Here is a 20,035-nt window from a genome sequence, read left to right as displayed (position 1 = left end):
GTTTTAGTTTTAAAAAAAACTGGAGGATATAGGGGATAAATATTAAATATAATATGTAGTGATCGACCGATATTGATTTTTTTATAACCGATATCGATACCAGTTTTTTGCATGTTTATGTGCCCGATAACCGATATGCAGAACCGATATTTATTAATTGTTATAAAGTAAATAAATGACTGAGTGAAGAAAGAACATACTTCACTTTGGTTTTTCCTCTTTTCAGTCATCTTTTTTTTTTAAAGTGTTGAAAATTAGTCTTTCATGTTAAATTTAATCTGTATATTACAATAAAAACGTTTTATTTATAAAAAGCATCAACAGCAACAACACTAATATTAACAATAAGCAAAAAAAAAAAATGTAGAATGTCTAATGTTTTCAAATGGAGAAAATAAAGGACAGGAGTCATATCAGCTTCATTTTAAACTATCGTTTTAGTAGGTTTATAAGCCGTTTAATACAGAGTCGAGGACTGGAATTGAGAACCGCTGATGTAATGCATCTAATTTGTGCATAACTGACTGTTATGTTAAATAAATTTTAATAACTACAGCAAATCAAGTACCTGCACGTCGTTGTTGTCGTCTCCCCTCAGACGCGCTGCAATGGCAATCTTGCGCACAATTCTCAAAACATGTTTATCGGTGAATCCGATATTACAAAAATATCCGATTATGATAAAATGCATAAATATCGGGGAAAATATCGGTAAATCGATATATCGGTCGATCTCTAATAATATGTGTCTGTAAGGGGCTGTTCACACAGAATGGGTTTTGTAAACATGCTAGACGGCTGAAGCACTCGCATCTCGTGTCCTTTGCAGCGTCTCGCACGTCAGCGGCGTGTTTTTAAAACGCTGCATCATGTTAAGAGAATTTCAACTTTTACACGCAGCGCCACTCATCAATGTCAGTTCCAAAACAGTGGACCAATCAGAAGAGCCCGGAGGCGGGACAAGCGTGAAGAGCTTTTTGTTTACAATAGCAAGTTGGCATGGCAACTGTTCTATTTGATGGCAACATGGAGACATTCTACACTGCGCTTTTTAAAAAAAACATTTAAAAGGTGTTTTTAGACGCAAAGACACATTCTGTGTGAACAACCCCTAAAATGTTTTATTTGATGGTTCATTGCACTGAATTAAAATATTTATTAATTTATAAATTTAAGATAATATTTATTTTACTTGACAAAAACCTGGTTTAGGGTGATTTTTTTTTCCCCACATATTTTTCCCCTAGCGTCGTCATTTTTTCCCTTTGGTTTCATTAACAAACATTTGTTCCTGTCATTTCAGTGTGTGAATTTTTATTTTATTTTTTTAAATAAAAATTTTGGTGTCACACTATATTTTAAGGTCCAATTCTGGCTATTAACAACTTTCGCCTCACACTCCTAATTTGCTGCTTATTAATAGTTGCTAAGTTTAGGTGTTGACTTTGGGCGATATGCTTAATTTTCATTCGGGGCCAGTTGCATAAACTGCTTGGACTGAAAAGTTAAGGTGGTCAAGACTAGTGTAATTTGCAAAGTAAGACTGATTAAGACCTGGCTAACTGCTAGTTGGTCAAAGTAAAGTGCATGTTTTAACATAGGGGCTATGTTTATGGTAAGTCAGAATTGTTTTTTGGTGATTCCCATATTGCATCTAATTGCCTCATCACCATCTGGGTTTACCACTGTTTTTGAGGTGCTTTCCCTTCTGGACTCAGAGGGAAAACTGCATCTGGCCCTTTAAGGAAAGTGATGTTGATTGTATTGGCTCAGGCCCAAGTGGGGGAGGGCATGTGTTTACTGAGAGACAGCAGCTGATTGGCTGCTGCGACTCTTAACATCACAGAGGGGAGTGGCTTGAGTGGCATAAAATAACATGTCCTTATAAGGGCGCTGGTGGACTGCACCATTCTCCACTGCACTCAGAGGGGTGTTTGCTCCCAGCAAAAGGATTTGTGTACTTCACATGGACATTATATTGATGTTTGTTTTTAGTGTAGATGCTGTGAAATGTTCAAGCATTTGGTTTAGTTGGGTATATGTTTTGTTTTTTTCACTTGATGGTCAAATGGTTACTAGGATTAGTAGATTTGGTACAGATCATCGTGCTTCAGTCCTCACATGTATGTTGCAGCTGTGTCTCCTCTGTTCAGCGCAGTGGTTTGTTCCTCTGGCTGACTGTAACCTCCCCTCCCTGAGTCACATTTATCTCAACTCCCAGGAAATACAGCAGAGACGACTGAAGTGTGAAAGCTGCCGATCAAGAAGCTGTGCCTCCCGAGTGGACGCTACTAAACGAGAGGAGCCGTAGCTGGGAAGAACCATCGAGTTGTCTGGAGCTTTCTCTCTCAATCCTCTTCCAATGGTTCGCTGGTTGAGGCCATGGCCTCTCAGTCAGGGTAAGCACTAGACCAGCCATGTTCTCAGTGAGTAACTCCTGTAGTAGTCACGGCAGAGTTTTAGGCCTTCTCGCAAACAATTTCCACACTGTTCTTCTTTTATGTCTTTTGATTAGTTAAATCTCACAGACTTTAATGCCTAACTGAATCTTGCCTTTTAAGTTGGTCTAGAAATGAGCAGTGTACAGTAGCAGCTTTGCCAAAGAATGAGAATATTCTACACAGGCCGGACAGATCATAATCTGGATTATAGTACTGTCTGAAGCACCTTTGAATATGGAGCTACCGAAATGTTTTAGGTGAACATGCAAAAAAAAAAATGCAAATGTAAGATGTAAGAACCTACACATAGATTTCATGCTCTGACTAGACATAACATAAACGTAATTCTTTCCTCTCTAACTCTATAGAAACTGAATCATTGCAGTCAAAAGAGACAGAAACTTCCCACGTTGAGTCGTTATGATCACAAAACCTAAACACCCTGGCCTCAGTTTTACATTTGCATCATAAATAAAGCCTTGCAGACAGCAGGAGAGCCTCGCTAAGAGTATCTTACACACTCAAATGTTGATTTAACTAGCTTTTGTCATTTCTTACGAGGTTAGACCACCTAAAAATGTAAGTTCATTCACTCCCAACCTGTATTACTTTATTTCCAAGAACACAAAAGTCATAAATTTCATGCTGTTCCTCCATCACAGGTTAGTTTGCCATATATACACGTATGCTACTCATCAAGGCTACATTTATGTAATCAAAAACACTGAAATATTATTGCAATGTGAAAGTTTTCTATTTTAAGATACTTTAAAATATAATTTATTTCTGTGATGCGCAACTAAATTTTCAGCATCATTACTGCAGTCTTCAGAGTCACATGATCTTCAGAAATCATTCTAATGTGCTAATTTATCATCAGTGTTGCTTAGATTGTTAGAAAAGATTTCTATTTTAAATATTTTCTATTTTTCTTTTTAACTTTTTTTTTTTTGCATTGTTGACATTGTTGAAAATTCTATATTTTAGTAAAACTTTATACTACCGTTAATTCTACCAACAACATAAAACATGCTAAGCTCTAATGAGCTGCTGGGTTAATGAATATTAATCATATTGTCTGCATTCGCCCCAAACTGATTTGCTGAAATCTAAACGTAGTCGATTAATAGGTGAGCCAATGAGATTGCCATTTTGTGCATTAGCTCCGCCCACTTCTGCTTGTTCTCAACTGTGAAATATAACAATGTATTAGCCAGTGGCTAATGATAGACATTATTTAGTTGCATATTGTGGAAATGTAGTTTTAACTCCGTGTTTCCAGCCAGGTGTTGCGGAGCGTAGTTTGTTTCTTGCGAGTCGTTTGAGAAATCGTAATGTGGAAAGTTCGTATTTAGAAAAGCCCAAAGTATACTTCTCTTGTCTGTATTCTCCTATGTGACTGTTTTCATCATCAGCACAGTCCACTCATCTGAGCATACACACCCTGATTATTTTATTTTTTAAATGAATTATTAATATTTATTTTACAACTGCATATATTCAAGTGGCTTAATGCTCAAATAAAAACTGAACGGGACGGCCAAGTAGCGTGCATACGTTAAATCTGTCCATCCACACTCATAATTGGCCCTATAGTGGAATACAGTCATAAAAATGCAGTTTACAGTATAACGTGGAACGTTACAAATAAAAAATGAATTCAAATGGAAAATTTGAAGCCTGTTCATCTCTGTCTGTTGTTTTTTTTAGTCATTTAGTAGTCATCATTTACTTAACCTCTTGTTTTTCCAAACCTGTATGACTTCCTTCCTTCTGTGGAACATGGCAGCTGAACAGTTGCTGGAAGCCATTGAATTCCATAGTATTTTTCCGTACTGTGGGATTCAGTGGCTACCATCAGCGTTCTTCAAAAATTATTTTGTGCTGAACAGATGGAAGAAAAACACAAGGGTGATTAAATAATGCCAGAATGTGCTTTTTGGGTGAACTCTTCATTGAAGTTGTGCAAGTTCCATGCTTTCAGTCAATTAGGCATGTCTTTTTGCATTTAATTTACCATTAAAATAGAATCCAGAACGTTTATGGAATTTGGCTAAAAATAAAACTGAATTTGGGAAGGAAGTGCCCTGTGTTCACTTTGAAAGCCTTGCACACTCCCTATGAATTTAGTGTTGTGTTTTTTTTTTTTTTTTTTTTTTTTTTTTACTCAAGTTCCTGTTTTAATTTTTCTGAATTCCGTTTTAAGTTTAAATTAATAAAACAAAATGCATGATTAATTGAAATCCTGAAGCTTACTTGCACAGCAGAGGTAAAGCTAGAAAGCCATAGATTAAAACAATAAGAAGATGAGAATATTATGACAGAGTGTGTAGAGAGGTTTATGTGTGCACACAGTGCATCAGCAAAGTTCATTAATGCTTTTCCAGAGATGGTTTGGCTAATTGGATTTTGTTGCAGTGTCCGTGTCAAACGTCTACACGTCGCATTTGAGTGGTTTTGTTGTGCAAACGCTCTCCCATTAGCACGTTCATTGAGCTTTCTCCACACGGCTATCAACTTAACAAAATAAACCTTGACGGGATCTAATGCATCAAACGTGTCTCCCCTTAAAAACGCATCAGAAAACATTCCGAGAATCCCTAACTTCCCCCTCGACGTGACGCTGCGCTTCTCCAAACCTCAGCGCTGCTGATCTAATCATGAAACAGAAGAGAGAGATTTAATTAATTGCCTGGTATTAACATCAATTTGTTTACGGATAATGTTTTAATGCAGTTTGATTAAAGTGTCTTTTAATTTATCCATAACTTACTTTTTCTTTCTCCTTTCTTTCTTTCTTTCTTTCTTTCTTTCTTTCTTTCTTACTTTTTATCTTTCTTTTTCTTTCTTTCTGTCTTTCTGTCTTTCTGTCTTTTTATCTTTGTTTTTCTTTCTTTCTGTCTGTCTTTCTGTCTTTTTGTCTTTTGGTCTTTCTTTCGGTCTTTCTGTCTTTGTCTTTTTCTTTCTGTATTTCTGTCTGTCTGTCTTTCTTTCGGTCTTTCGGTCTTTTTGTCTTTCTGTCTTTTTGTCTTTCTGTCTTTTTGTCTTTCTGTTTGACTTTTTGTATTTCTGTCTTTCTTTTTGTCTTTCGGTCTTTCTTTCTGTCTTTGTCTGTCTGTCTTTCTGTCTTTCTGTCTTTTTGTCTTTCGGTCTTTCTTTCTGTCTTTGTCTGTCTGTCCTTTTCTTTCTTTCTTTCTTTCTTTTTGTCTTTCTGTCTTTCTTTCTTTCTTTGTCTGTCTATCTTTCTTTCTGTCTTTTTGTCTTTTGGTCTGTCTTTCAGTCTTTCTGTCTTTGTCTTTCTGTCTTTGTCTTTCTTTCCTTTTCTTTCTTTCTTTCTTTCTTTCTTTCTTTCTTTCTTTCTTTCTTTCTTTCTGTCTTTCTGTCTTTCTGTCTTTTTATCTTTGTTTTTCTTTCTTTCTGTCTGTCTTTCTGTCTTTTTGTCTTTTGGTCTTTCAGTCTTTCTGTCTTTGTCTTTTTCTTTCTGTATTTCTTTCTGTCTTTTTGTCTTTCTGTCTTTCTGTCTTTTTGTCTTTCTGTCTTTTTGTCTTTCTGTCTTTTTTTCTTTCTGTCTTTTTGTCTTTCTGTCCTTTTCTTTCTTTCTTTCTGTCTTTCTTTCTTTCTTTCTGTCTGTCTGTCTTTCTGTCTGTCTTTTTGTCTTTTGGTCTGTCTTTCAGTCTTTCTGTCTTTGTCTTTCTGTCTTTGTCTGTCTGTCCTTTTCTTTCTTTCTTTCTTTCTTTCTTTCTTTCTTTCTTTCTTTCTTTCTTTCTTTCTTTCTTTCTTTCTTTCTTTCTGTCTGTCTTTCTGTCTGTCTGTCTGTCTGTCTGTCTGTCTTTCTGTCTGTCTTTTTGTCTTTCGGTTTTTCTTTCTGTCTTTAGGTCTTTTTCTTTCTTTCTGTCTTTTTGTCTTTCTGTCTTTCTATCTATCTGTTTCTATCTTTTTGTCTTTCTTTCTGTCTTTCTGTCTGTCTGTCTGTCTGTCTGTCTGTCTTTTTGTCTTTCGGTTTTTCTTTCTGTCTTTTTGTCTTTCTGCTTGACTTTCTTTTTGTCTTTTTGTCTTTCTGTCTTTCTTTTTGTCTTTCTGTCTTTTTGTCTTTCTGTCTTTCTGTCTTTCTGTCTCTTTTTTTTGTCTTTCTGTCTGTATTTTTGACTTTCTGTTTGACTTTCTGTCTGTCTTTCTTTCTTTCTGCCTTTCTGTCTTTCTTTTTGTCTTTCAGTCTTTCGTTTTTTCTTTTTGTCTCTTTCTTTCTCTCTCTGTCGGTCTGTCTTTTTGTCTTTCTTTTTTCTTTTTTGCTCTCCTGCTCTGTTCCTTTCTTTTTCTTTTATCACTCTTTCTTTTGCTTACTTTATATTTGTTCTCTCTTCGATTTTGTAGTGAAACCGTTGGTAAAATGAATCTGTAGTTATGGCTTCAGTGACTATAAATACATTTTTTTTATTTATTTTTTTTGCCAGCTTTCTGTACCTTTACTTAAGAAATGAGTGGGAAGCCTGCATATTATCTAAAGTAGTCCTGAGCTACAAAGTTCATTAAGCCTCTGTACAGAGTTGTTTTCAACCAGTTGTGGTTTTGAATGACATTTTAGAAAATGATCTGAACTGATAATTTTTTTGTCTTAATGTTTTAAAGTACAAATCTGCCTTTTTGAATGACGTGGGCACGGTCTTTACTAATTACTAAACTAAAGACTAATGTTTTTTGGGAAGTTTCACTTTACGCCATCGATTACTCAACCCTCATTTAACCAAAGGCACATCTCATGCGAATCTTTAATGTCTTAACTTTTGAAATCACCTTTTTTAAAGGTTTCTGTTTGCTATGGTTTCATCAGAATTTCCATTTGCTAAATATAGGCCGAATGTTGTACCTACTTTAGTGAGTCCTCTCATTATTAATGAAGTACAGGGAGATAATGATGGTGTGTATGTAATATAATGGTTAGCCGAAGCATGCAGCGTACAACAAAGATGGACAGAATTAAAGTCAGTATTACCAATAACCGTGTCTGATTGAATTTAACTTTTGAGTTCTGCCACACGACTGTTGTCTGTTATTCTGCAGGATAGTCCAGGCTTGTTTTTGAAGGGAAAGCACATCTGATTGTCTCCAGTAATCCTGTCTATTTGTCTCCATTTGTTGTTCAAATGTGTAACTTTATCTTGGTAGATCCAGGTGTAGATCAAGGTGTCAGGAAGCTATTTTTCCTCTGCTTCTTCACTGCTTAGTGACTCTTAGTGTCTCTGTTGTTAGCAACATGAACCGTGAAGACCGGAATATGCTCCGTATGAAAGAAAGGGAAAGGAGAAATCAAGAAATCCAGCAGGGAGGAGAGGCCTTTCCAGCTAACTCTCCCCTCTTTCCTGAACCTTATAAAGTAAGTTCCTTTTGTTTCTTCTTTTTTTTTTCCTCCCCATTTGATCATAAGTTATTTATTTATTAGTTTGCCCTGTAGACCTCATTTAATCTTGGGTTGTTCCTTTTTGGCTTCTATTCTCGATTAATCTAGCTCTTCTGCAGAAAAACCCTTACAGATAAAAGCACTGTGGTGATGCAGCAACTTTGGTGGTTACATGATTATTGGAAAAATATATGCATCGTGCTTACGTGACAGATACGTGTGTTTTAATGGTTGCACTGTCCAAAACAAAAAAAAAATGTAGTTTCCAGTATAAAAAACACCAACTTTGCTTGCCAGAACTGAATTGTAAAAAGTTATGCATCATAGATTAAACTTACATTTACTGTAAAAATGTTTGTTAAATGAAATAAATTAACAAATTACTAAAAACAACACGTTTTAATGACAACCACCTTAATTAAATATTCTATACAGTTATATAAAGAAAATGCATGTTTCATGCACACAAATACAAAACACCATCATAGTAACTCGAAAGTAATAAAATAAACATAAATTAAACAACATAAGATGTAACATAAAACCCTAATGTACATAACTGATAAGAAAAAAAAAATGTTTTATGAAAAACCACCAAATGTGAGCTTTCACACTGAGAATTTATTTTACATGCAAAAACTGTACTATTTACAACAAAATTACAGGAAATGTCCCATTAGATCTCCTGAAATATTTCAACATGTGGAGGAAGGCCAATAGGTTTTAACTTTTAAAATGGTCATTATTTACAGTGCAATAAGATACCACGGTTATATAAAATGCAAAATAGCAACTAAGATGCTTCAAAGTAAATTGTTCAGTTGAATCATTATCTGTTTATTAGCCAATTAGAAACCGTTTCCAATCAGTGATGAAAATCTCAAAATGAATCGAGTTTACTGTATAAGTATCTATCGCTTTGTGCTTCACACAATTCCGTGGTACCTGTCCCGAAAACCATGCATTGTACTGTTTTTATTGGTGACGGGTTTCATTCGCTATTTCAATCCTAATGATAATTACAGGGAATTTTCTGGGTAAGTACTTGCATTGTTAGATGCATCAGCTTGAGATTTTCGGTAACAGTATGGCTGCTTATAAATATATCTGGCTGATATAGTCTGTGGCCGGTTAACTTTCCGTCCTAAATGTGTGGTAAGTGCTCAGCAGATCTCCTGTTGCCCTCTTTCTAGTTCTGCAGGGATAAACATTGTGTGGTTTAGTTTGCAGGTGTGAGGAAGGAAAGAACATTTGACTTATTTTTCAGTAGGAATTCTGTCGTTTTACATCAGATGATCTCAAGTGATGAGAGGGAGAAAACAAACATTTTGTTGTCCTTGTTGGTTGCACACAACAAACATGAATCAGAACTTTGAGGAAGCTTTGTTAATGGAATCATTTTTGAACAATTTAATTTTTAGAATTTTTAGAATTGATACAATTATCACAATTTCCGCCCCTATTTATAGTCCAACACATTTTTGTTGTTGTTGTAGAAAAGTGCACACTTTTGGCAATTGTGTTTTGCATATATTTAATAAACTCATGAGATTGCCTCACAAGCACAGTGTCTTCGCTGTGTCGACACATTTAGTTTTTAAACAGGAAGTCTGGGCGGGAGGTATATAAGGACTTTTATTATTGTTTTTTTTTTGTAACCGTGTTTTGCTGCTCTTTCTGTAAGGCTTATTGGACTAACGTTTGGAGTGGAAATGTGTCATTAATATTTTTAACTTTATTTTTAGTATTGAGGTCATCCACCGTCAGATGCTGCAAGAACCAATTTAATTTCATTGCATTCCTTCTGACTTTTTTTTTTTTTTTTTTTTTTTTTTTTTTTTTTTTTTTAGATAGTATTTCAGGATGTGATCAGTGGACTAAAACTCTTCGTTCATGGGGGTTTTTATTATAATTGGGCTGATATAAAGCTGCAGTGGGTGGTGAAAGGACACATATGTAAGAGGTTACACTAAAGAAGATAAGTCTAATCATTGCTGCTAACCAGATTTACACAGCGGTAAGTGCTTTACTTTGGTGGTGAAGAGATGCAGCCTGACAGGTAGAGAATACAGACGGCTGCGGTTACCTTCATATTCCCTTTGGGGTGAGATTTAGTGGTGTGTACAATCAGTGGAAAAGCCCTGCTTTGACATGGGACGTGATGTATTACTCCTTTATTCTGGATGAACTCATTGGGAGTAGTAGTGCAAAAAACACTTCACATAACAATCTGCTCCTGCATGCTTGACTCAAACATTGGTGTATTACTCCTTTATTCTGGATGAACTCATTGGGAGTAGTAGTGAAACTTATTAGTCATGTGATTCAACATTAACCTCGAAATCATGTTTAATTGTTGCAGGGATCAGACAACACAGTGGCCATTTTCCTTTCCATCATATATCTAGATCTATGTAGCGTTGTGTTCAGATGAAATTAGAGCATCTGATGAGTTGTTTACAGATACTCTTTTGCCGTACTTCCTATTCATATATGTATTCATATGCATTTTAGTGTATTCACACAAATATCCACTATAAAAAAGGACTTTAAAGCCTTTTGATTCTACATATTTACCATCATAATTTATGTAGTTTCAGCAGTGGTATTTGTAATAAGAACATGGTGAGCACAGACTAAACCATTTATGATTCTTCACTACCACGGCTAGATGTAACTATGAGTTTTATAATAAATAAATAAAAAACAATAGCCTAAAACATTTAGAAACTTTAAATACTAAATAGAAAATTCATAAACTGCAATAGCTGTAATTTATATTTCCTTAATCCCCTTAGTATGTTTAATTCTATTTAGTGATGCACTGAGATTTCGGGGGCCGAAAAAAAGAGCAAATTTCTGGTTTAGTAATAGTTTATAGATTTAATTGATACTAATATGGAGTCTTAAAACTAAATATCAGTCTTTTCCTTTATGCTGTTTTCTGTTTATGCACTTGCTAAATATTATTTGTAGCATTTGAAATGTCTCAATCAGTGTTTCAACTGCAGAAAGACGTAATTAAAACCGTTATGTAATGTCACATTCCCTCAAGATAGACATTTAATGTTCATTAACTTGAAGTCAGCTAGAAAAAAAAATTAAAAAATAATCTATAAAGGAGCGTTTTGCTAAATATATGCATATATTCTTTTTTTTTTTTTTTACCAACCTGTTATTTTCATTATTTAATGTACATTATTCATTATTTAATTTAATGTGTTTTTATTGTTTGCATGTTTATATTTCAACAATAAATTGTAGAAACATAATTCTGTTTTCAATTTAAATCTTTATACAAGTCAGCTTTTATTTGAGTGTTGATGAGTAAATAAATTTGATAAAGTACTTGATTATTAGATAATGTTTTTGACCAAGTGCATCTCGAATTTTCGAGTTCGGCCCAGAATTTTCATTTATGGTGCATCACTTAAATAACTATATAATGATATATGAATATGCAGTGTTTCAAAGGTTAATGAAGTTAGTTACTACAGTAAATCAAAGAGGGCTGGCGAACTTTCTAGTGGCGTCAGTTAAATTAAATAAACACGTTTTGAAGTTCGTAAAATTGCACACACAGACTTGAATCCGTATTTTTATTTGGCGCTAGTTGGTGTTTGAGTTGTTGTTCTCACACTCATCTCAGGTTCTTTTCTCCCAACAGTCCTGCAAGGAAGATAAACTCTCAAGTCGCATCCAGAGCATGCTGGGAAATTACGACGAGATGAAGGAAACCATCGGTGAACCCCCAATCTCCAAACTCATTCCCAAAGCCTCCAGCTCCTCCTCGGACGATAAATCCGGCCAGTACGCTGACCAGCGTAGCGGAGGTGCCCAGAGTCAGAACAGCAAATGGACTCCAGTCGGCGGCATCTCTTCCACATCCTGCCCGTCGTCCTCCGCTTCCTCCTCCTCGCAGAAGCGCTCATCCGTGCAGGGCAGCCACGGCAGCAGTCAGCGCAGCGGCGGTCAGCGGCACGAGCGAGACTATAGCAGCAGCAGCAAGAAGTCCAGCAAGCACGGCTCCGAGAACAAACCCCACTCCAGCCCGGCCAAGGGCTCCATGAGCTCCGGCGGACACTCGCGCAGCCGCACCAAGTCTCCCAGGGACAGAGAACCCAACTGGGACTCGCCCTCAAGAGTTCATTCCTTCTCCAGCGGACAGCATCCCAGCCAGAGCTTCCCGCCCTCGCTCATCAAACCCAGCTCCATGCTCCAAAAACCCACCGCCTATGTGCGGCCCATGGACGACCGGGAAACGGCCGAGCCCAAGACCTCCTCGGAGTCGTACGGCGGTCAATCACACAGCAGCGCCGTGGGAGAAATGAAGCCCAATGGCAAGGCTTCCCTCACCAAGCTCAAGATCCCGACGCAGCCTGTCGATGTAAGTCATGCATGCTTTGAGCTTAAAGACAAACTATAGTGGATGTCTCGTTTCAGTTTTTGAAAGCATGTACCTGCGAATATGCAGTGTTGGGTTTAACTAATTACTGAGTAAATAGTTACTATAATTACTTTTCCCTTGAAAAAGTAAAGGAAGGGAGTTTCGGTTAACAGTTGAACTTAATACTGCGTATAGACTGTAGATCATTTATACACAATACAATTTAACATCAAAATTTAAAAGTGTAACCTTAAAATGCATGCTTTTTATGTACCCTTCTCACTTTGAATATTTCGGTGAGATAATAAGAATATTTGTAACAATTCTCACTATTAATTTCTTGGTTATCAGCATGAATATTACTGGGATGTTGACTGTTTATTATTACTTAAAAGGCACATATTAAAGTCTTATTCTGCAAGACCTTATTCTAAATCTGAATCCTACCCTATTCTTAAACGTAACAACTACTTTACTGAGCAGTAATTAGGAGAATATTGAGGCAAAAGTCATATTTAATAATAAGTTAATAGTGAGAATTGGACCCTAATGTAAAGCGTAATAATTTATGTAGTTACTTTGTATCATTAACTTTTCGAGGCTGATATAGGATTTAGAAAGTAACAAGTAATTAAATACTTTTTGGAGAGAGTAATCTAATTACAATGTTGGAGATGTAATTAGTAACTAGTAATTAATTACTTTTTTAGAGTAACTTACCCAACACTGCGAATTTGTTGCAAGATTCGCCATTCTGACACTGAAATAGGCTTTTCGTGTGTTTCACGCAGATCCAAAGAGTTTTTAATATATATTTCAAAGGAACTGACTGTCTTCAGAAAAGCTTTTTAGTCGTACTGTAGTTTGGGGACAAATTCTCACTATTAACTAACTATTAACTATAACTTTTCCATAACTATAACTTGTAACCATAACTATTAACTATAACTTTTCATTATATATTTCTTTTAATGAATTGTAAAGTGTATTTTGAAAAGGTGTAGCAATGAATCGAAGTAATTAACTAATTAAGAAAATTAGTATAATGTATTCTAAATGTTGTAATGAATTTTAAGGTGCATTACTAAGGAATAATTAATGCATTGAAACTACTTTGATAATGCATTATATAGCATATAATGCATTATAAGGTGCATTACAAGGAATAATTAATTATATATACATATATATATATATATATATATATATATATATGTAATGGTTTATGCATTGAAACTACTTTGATCATGCCGAATAAAGAAGTGTTTATAAGTTTCTGCTTTAACATAAGCGCCACCTACTGTCAGAGATTTGCATTTTCAGTCAGTCGCTGTATGTCTAGAGGATTTTTGGAAAAATGAATAGATCTGTAAAAGAGTCTTGGAAGTTTTTGTGAGTTCGTTGTTTGTATGGATATGTTAGTGAGTGTTTTGATTTCGTTAATTTGACTCTTTCAGTTTTTATTTGTGTACATGCTGGTTGTTTGGCCATTCGGTTGGATCACACACAGTTTTGTTTAGTCATAAAAGTGAGTTATACAAAGCAGAGTACAAACATTTGTTCTAATTTATGAAACCATTAAAATAGACTGTTTTCTTTGGGATTTATTGTAACATTTTAGCTAGCCAGCATAAAACTGCAAGAGTTTCCTGCCTTAGTTCCACCATTCAGCACGAACCTTTTGGAAAATAATAAGGACCTATTACTGTAATAATGATTGCGACCACTTTACAATAACATTGGCAAGTCGCGTGTATTATAGCTCTACTGAGGTTTTAATGACACATTCAGTTATGCTTGTTATACCTGTGGTCACAAACAACCCTGTATATTTGATTTATGATTTATTGATCTGCATGCTTTCATTCATTCTTGCAGGTTTCAATGGGAGCAGATGCGAGCTGTGTTGATGAAATATTAAAGGTAAAAAACATTTTATGTGCTGTCAATAGTGAAAGAACAGTTCACTGAAAAATAAATGTGTTGATGAAATATTAAAGGTAAAAAACATTTTATGTGCTGTCAATAGTGAAAGAACAGTATTTTGGATTAATGATCCATATTTTAAGACAATGAATCCATAACATGAAACGGCTTGGGATTCGTTTCAAAAACGACTCGTTTAAATGATTCAGAGTCGACAATAACTTTATACACGGTGCACTTTCAGATTTAACACTTTGCGGGATGTTTTCATTCACTTACACACTGCATGAAAGGTCATTTTCAAAAACCCATAATATGGGGCACTTTGAGTTAAAACGTGTTAGCGGCAATGCATTGGAACGTTTTAAACATGCTAACAATGCCTTACAACACTAAACTAATAATTCCAAAATATGCTGACAACAGACTAGCAAAGCCTAGCAAGCGTGTTGGCATCACTTAGCAATGTTAAAAATGCTAACATGTTAACAATGCCTAGCAGCATGCTAACAGTGTTAAATGCTAAGGACATACTACATGTTAAAGATGCCTAGGAACATGTTAAAATATGCTGACGACATGCTAGCAACACTTGTTAAATGTTAATGGTATGGTAAAAAGGTTTACAATGCCTAGAAGCATGCTAGCAACACTTAGCTAAATGTTAAAAACATTAACAATGCCTTGCAACTTTGTACAGTATTCTAGCAACGCTTAGCGACATAGAAAAACATGCTAATTTTTTTGTTTATTGTGTTTTTTCATTATTAGTCTGATTTGGTCTAATAGGGCTGAAATAGTCTTGTTTTTGCAATTTTATCTGAGGAAAACCTTTAAAAATCAAGTTTTAAATCTCTCAAACTTGACAAAGCAGTCTAGACTGTGTCAAGTTTATCGTCTCTTGAGTTTCTTTCAGAGAGAGGCACTTCTCTGAGATGTTCTTCACTTCTAATCCTTAATAACATTGTTCACAAGGAACAGAGCTGTAAGAAACGACAGAAAGCACTCGGAATTAATGTCAGTATTTTAAAAATGTGTTAATATGGAAATGTTTCGGTTAACGCTGCGTCTCACGTAATGTGTGAGTGTCTCTGTCCGGTCGCACTGGAGATGCATCAGAGTGAAGGTATAAATGCAATTCGACTGTAAAGCTTCAGAGGGAAGACGCATGTAAATGCAATGTGTAAAAGAGGCCTTCGTTGAGTGAGAAACAATTCACATACTAGCTTCATCTCTGGTTTCTAAGCACTGTTGATCGGGGTTTTTTTCCTCCCGCAGGAAATGACTCAGGTCTGGCCTCCTCCACTAACAGCCATTCACACGCCCTGCAAGACCGAGCCGTCAAAGTTTCCTTTCTCCACCTCCAAGGTCAGACTTGAAAGGGTCACAGAGCACACTTGTCCATTTTCATCATGTTTGCAGGACATCATAAAAACAACGAGTCGTTCAGACAACAATAATGAAATATTACCTACATGCATAAACACTAAAAACATATTTAGAACTGCTCTTCAGAGTCTGTCATTGCATTCGTGATGATTTTGAACTTCTGTATGTATTGTTAGAATAGCATTTTAAACCAGTGAAACGTTTGTGTGATGTATGTGCAGTAAATTAGTAATTGTTGCCTTCTTTGTTGTAGGATGCCCAGCACCCGTCTTTTGGGGCACAAAGTAAGTTTTAGAAATGGTTTTATCAGACTATAATGGCTCTTCGCTCATTTGTGTGTGCTGATGATTGTTTTCAAATCTTAGAAAAACTCTCAGGAAAGAGCACGTCCAAGCCATCCGACAGCGAGCAGTCTAAGTGAGTCACTGATGTGCTTACATCTAACTGCAGCTTTTTCCTTTTGAAGAGTTCACTCGAGCATTGGACTGTAGATCAATCTGAGATTCATTTTATGTATGCATGTTGAATATTTTTTGTCGAAGAATGTGATATTGATGGCTGCTGATATTTACATTTACATTTAGTCATTTAGCAGACGCTTTTATCCAAAGCCACTTACAAATGAGAACAATGGAAGCAGTCAAAATCAACAAAAGAGCAATGATATATAATAAGTGCTATAGCAAGTCTCAGTTAGCTTAACACAGTACTTGTAGCAAGGTTTATATATTTTTTTTTTTATTATAAGTGACCCTGGAGCACAAAACCAGTCTTAAGTGTCAATTTTTCAAAATTGAGATTTATACATCATCTGGAAGCTGAATAAATAATCTCTCCATTGATGTGTGGTTTGTTAGGAGGACAATATTTGTCTGAGATACAACTATTTGAAAATCTGGAATCTGAGGGTGCAAAAAAATCTAAATATTAAGAAAATCATCTTTAAAGTTGTCCAAATGAAGTTCTTAGCGATGCATATTAGTAATCAAAAATTAAGTTTTGATATATTTACTGTAGGAAATTTACAAAATATCTTCATGGAACATGATCTTTATTTAATATCCTAATGATTTTTGGCATAAAAAAAAAATCTATAATTCTGACCCATACAATGTATTGTTGTATATTGCTACAAATATACCCCAGAGACTATATAAGACATTTTCTGAATTGTGACATTACTTTTTATGTAATGCTAAAACACTGCTGGTCACTTCTAGAAGTTATAGTGATTCTTTCTTTTCCAAGAAAGAATGTGAAGCAAATTGGTTTTTGAATTTTAACTTTTAAATATTTTTAAATAGAATTGAAATTGATTTTACACACTTTAAGCAATATCGTATCACATATTGAATATCACAGTTTTTAACAAGGTATCGCATATCGCATTTTTCTTCAATATCGCACAGCCCTTATATAAAAGATATAGACATGCAGAAATGATGCTAGTTTGCAGTCGGCTGTATGGTCCAGACACAGCCAGCAAGTCACCTTTATCTATAAAGCACTTTTAACAATACAGATTGTGTCAAAGCAGCTTTACAGTATTAAATAGGAAAAATAGTGTGCAATAATTCAAAACCGTAAACACTCAATTTTCAGTTAAAGTCAGTTCATCATTATAACAAACAGCGGCGTTAGTTCTTTGCAGTCGGCTTGGTGTGTCCCGTGCTTTACTGATCTCCTCTTGTCTTGCTCTCATTTCAGCACGCTGCATGAAGATCTGAAGCTCAGCAGCAGCGAAGACAGCGACGGAGAGCAAGATCCTGCTAAAAACCCCTCGACAAGGTGACACACTCAAGTTCAGCATCACTCAAACCCCAACTAATGTTCAGAGAAGTGGTGTAGTTTTTCTTTTTTGATTCCTTGCCGTAAGGTGACAATGAAACATTTCAACATGCACAATTAGGTTAGCCTTGATTTAAGGCAGGCCTAATTTTATCTGGTCTACTTTCTGGACCATAATGGCCAAGCACTGCCTGCTTAAATAGGAAGGGACCGTCTCACCAACATGTAAAGCAACTGACCACAATCTGAAATGTGCTGTGATATTATACCTGCATGAAAGCAATGAAATGCAGATCTTTTTGCTGCTGTCTAAACGAATCATCGCACTGATCGTTGGTGTTTTATAACATTAAACTCTGTAGTGTGTTATTTCAGCATCTTGCACTATGCACTTTGCTTCCGTCGAAAACTTAAAAGGAGTTTATCTTAGAAACTACTTTTGTGACATGCACTTTCACTGACATACGATGCTTAATCATGAAATAACTCAAGTATTTTTATTAGTGCTGTCAATCAATAAAAAATTTACCGAGTACACATTTTCCTGTAATCCTGATTAATAGCACTTAACATTATTTTTTTTTAGATTCAATGTGAAAATATATTTATGATCATTTTTAATGTAGAATCAACCGTATATAAATATTTATATAATGGCTTCTATGTAAGTACTATAAATGATGCCTCTGTTGCTGATAGGTTTTTTTATTTTTATTTTATTTCTTGGTTAACGAAGGAATACAACCATTCAACACTGAAGTCGTGCAATCATTTTAATAGGCCTTAATTGGTACAGAACATTAAAAAAAAATTATAACATTGTTTAAAATGGTTTTATCTTCACATAAACACATTATAATAAATTTCCCATTTAGCTTTGGCTATAATATAGTTTGTGTAAATGAGTGCAAATCTCGTCATCATCATCATCATGTGTCTAAGAAGAACTAAAACATGAGCTTATTGATGCAATTCAGTCTATTTTATGTGCTATTTTATTTCTCCTGCTCATGGGCTTTAGTAAATATTTAGTTTATACATAGTTGCATTTCTGTTAAGTTCAATAGTGCAATGCAGAAACATTAAGTAGGGTGTAAGTTGTAACATACGCAGACCTGGTGCAAACAGCCCTAGGTGAATCTTGTAAATGACGGCTAAAGAGATGCACATTGCTCATTTTGGAGGTTTTGGTGATTAAAGTTGCTCAAGGAGTGTATTAACATCACCTCATTTAGATTTGTGCCTTTGCAAAGTTAAAGTGAATGCTTAAGGAAACATGCAGCCAACAAGACGGTAATGAAGTTGTATGTCTACCCCAGCAACAACAGTAATAACAGCGAGGCTCCTGAACAAGTGGACACCAGCAGTCACAGTTCAGAGAGCAGCTCTGGTTCAGACAGCGAGAGCGAGAGCAGCTCTACAGACAGTGAGAACAACGAGCCTCCTCGTCCTGCGTCACCCGAGGTAAATCGTCTCCACAAACACAGACTTCAATCGCGCACACAGATCAATTCATCACATCAAAGCTGATTTACTGCTGAGAAGGATTATTATGATGACGCAATATGTGGGGTTGGGTATCGGTTTTGCAATTCCATTTCTGCTTTTCGGTTCTAGTTCTTACCGATTCCCAGTTTTGATTAAAAAAAAAAAAATTTAATTAAAAAAAGTAAAAAAAAAAAAAAGTCAAACATTTAGATATCAAACATGGTTATTCTGTTTTTTTGCAAAACATTGTTGAAGCTAAATACCACGAACAGCAGCCTACAAAAAAAAAAGGAAAAAACAGCCAAAGTAACTTTTGCTTATGGTTTTAATAATAGCACCACAGCAAAAACAACTAGACTAACTAATATCGATTTTAAACATTATTAAAGACAAGTAGACGGACATTAATAAAATAATAACCGATAAACAATTTAATAATAGCACAAAAGATGTGGTACAGAAATTGAAATCAAATTTAAAATAACACTGTAGGTTTTGTTTTTATAAATAAGATGTGAAGTAGTCCTTATTAAAGTTACAAAAAAAGTGTATTCAGTCAAGATCAGTGAGTGATTGTCTTTTGTTTTGTTCTTTGATTAATGGTAATGACGCAGATTGCAGCAAATAGAGGCTGCTGTCACTTTAAGACCAAATGCACAGATCCAGTAGCCTGATACACATGCGGCTGTTTACATTCACTTAAGAGAAAACTTATTGTGTTTTTACAAGTATATTTTAACTAGGGCTGTCAAAATTAACATGTGAATTGTACGATTACCTTTTTTTCAGTTTAACACGTTAAATATTTAACACAATTAATTCAGCACTAAGTTCTCATTCACAGACAAAAGTGTCAAAATACTCATTTTTGCCAAGTGACCTCATAAACCTCGTCTTAAATGAGTTCAAAAGTCCTAAATGGCCGTAAAGGATGAAGTCAGATTCGCGTCAGGTTTTAAAGAGACAGCGCTGCTTTTAATGTGAAACCTGCTGCAGTCTGTCATTGATGGACATCACAGAACAAAAAAAGAGAATCAGTCCCTGCTCTGCTCGCTGATTAACTTTTGTAGCTTGAATAAAGATTAATTTATATTCAATTTATAGTTTATACATATACAATTTATGGTTTATGTGAAGATTGTTTTAAGTTAACGTAAATGTTATATTTTCATATTCCTATTAAATGTAATCTAAAATAATGTCTTTCGGTTATACTGTAAT

General features: G+C 35.2%; 1 protein-coding gene across 6 annotated transcripts in view; it reads left to right on the top strand.

Annotated features, from left to right (window-relative positions):
• Nucleotides 1-20,035, top strand: part of LOC109074655 (AF4/FMR2 family member 4-like) — a 39,477-nt gene that overhangs the window by 6,810 nt on the left and 12,632 nt on the right. Inside the window, exons 2-11 of one of the 6 annotated variants that reach the window (XM_042747693.1) lie at nucleotides 2,222-2,399; nucleotides 7,689-7,812; nucleotides 11,504-11,643; nucleotides 11,674-12,223; nucleotides 14,102-14,146; nucleotides 15,428-15,517; nucleotides 15,792-15,822; nucleotides 15,904-15,955; nucleotides 17,246-17,326; nucleotides 18,646-18,790. In XM_042747693.1, coding sequence (XP_042603627.1) covers nucleotides 2,383-2,399; nucleotides 7,689-7,812; nucleotides 11,504-11,643; nucleotides 11,674-12,223; nucleotides 14,102-14,146; nucleotides 15,428-15,517; nucleotides 15,792-15,822; nucleotides 15,904-15,955; nucleotides 17,246-17,326; nucleotides 18,646-18,790 — 1,275 coding nt within the window. In that variant the 5' untranslated portion in view covers nucleotides 2,222-2,382. Of the gene's footprint in view, nucleotides 1-2,221; nucleotides 2,400-7,688; nucleotides 7,813-11,503; nucleotides 12,224-14,101; nucleotides 14,147-15,427; nucleotides 15,518-15,791; nucleotides 15,823-15,903; nucleotides 15,956-17,245; nucleotides 17,327-18,645; nucleotides 18,791-20,035 lie in introns of all 6 variants that reach the window. The other 5 variants (XM_042747694.1, XM_042747691.1, XM_042747692.1 and 2 more) reach the window with 5 other exon arrangements.

This window comes from Cyprinus carpio, chromosome B21 (genome assembly GCF_018340385.1).
Source record: "Cyprinus carpio isolate SPL01 chromosome B21, ASM1834038v1, whole genome shotgun sequence".
In the NCBI taxonomy this organism is placed as follows: domain Eukaryota; kingdom Metazoa; phylum Chordata; class Actinopteri; order Cypriniformes; family Cyprinidae; genus Cyprinus; species Cyprinus carpio.
The sequence above is the reverse complement of the archived record's forward strand: the minus strand, read 5'-3'. Positions and strand labels throughout refer to the sequence as shown.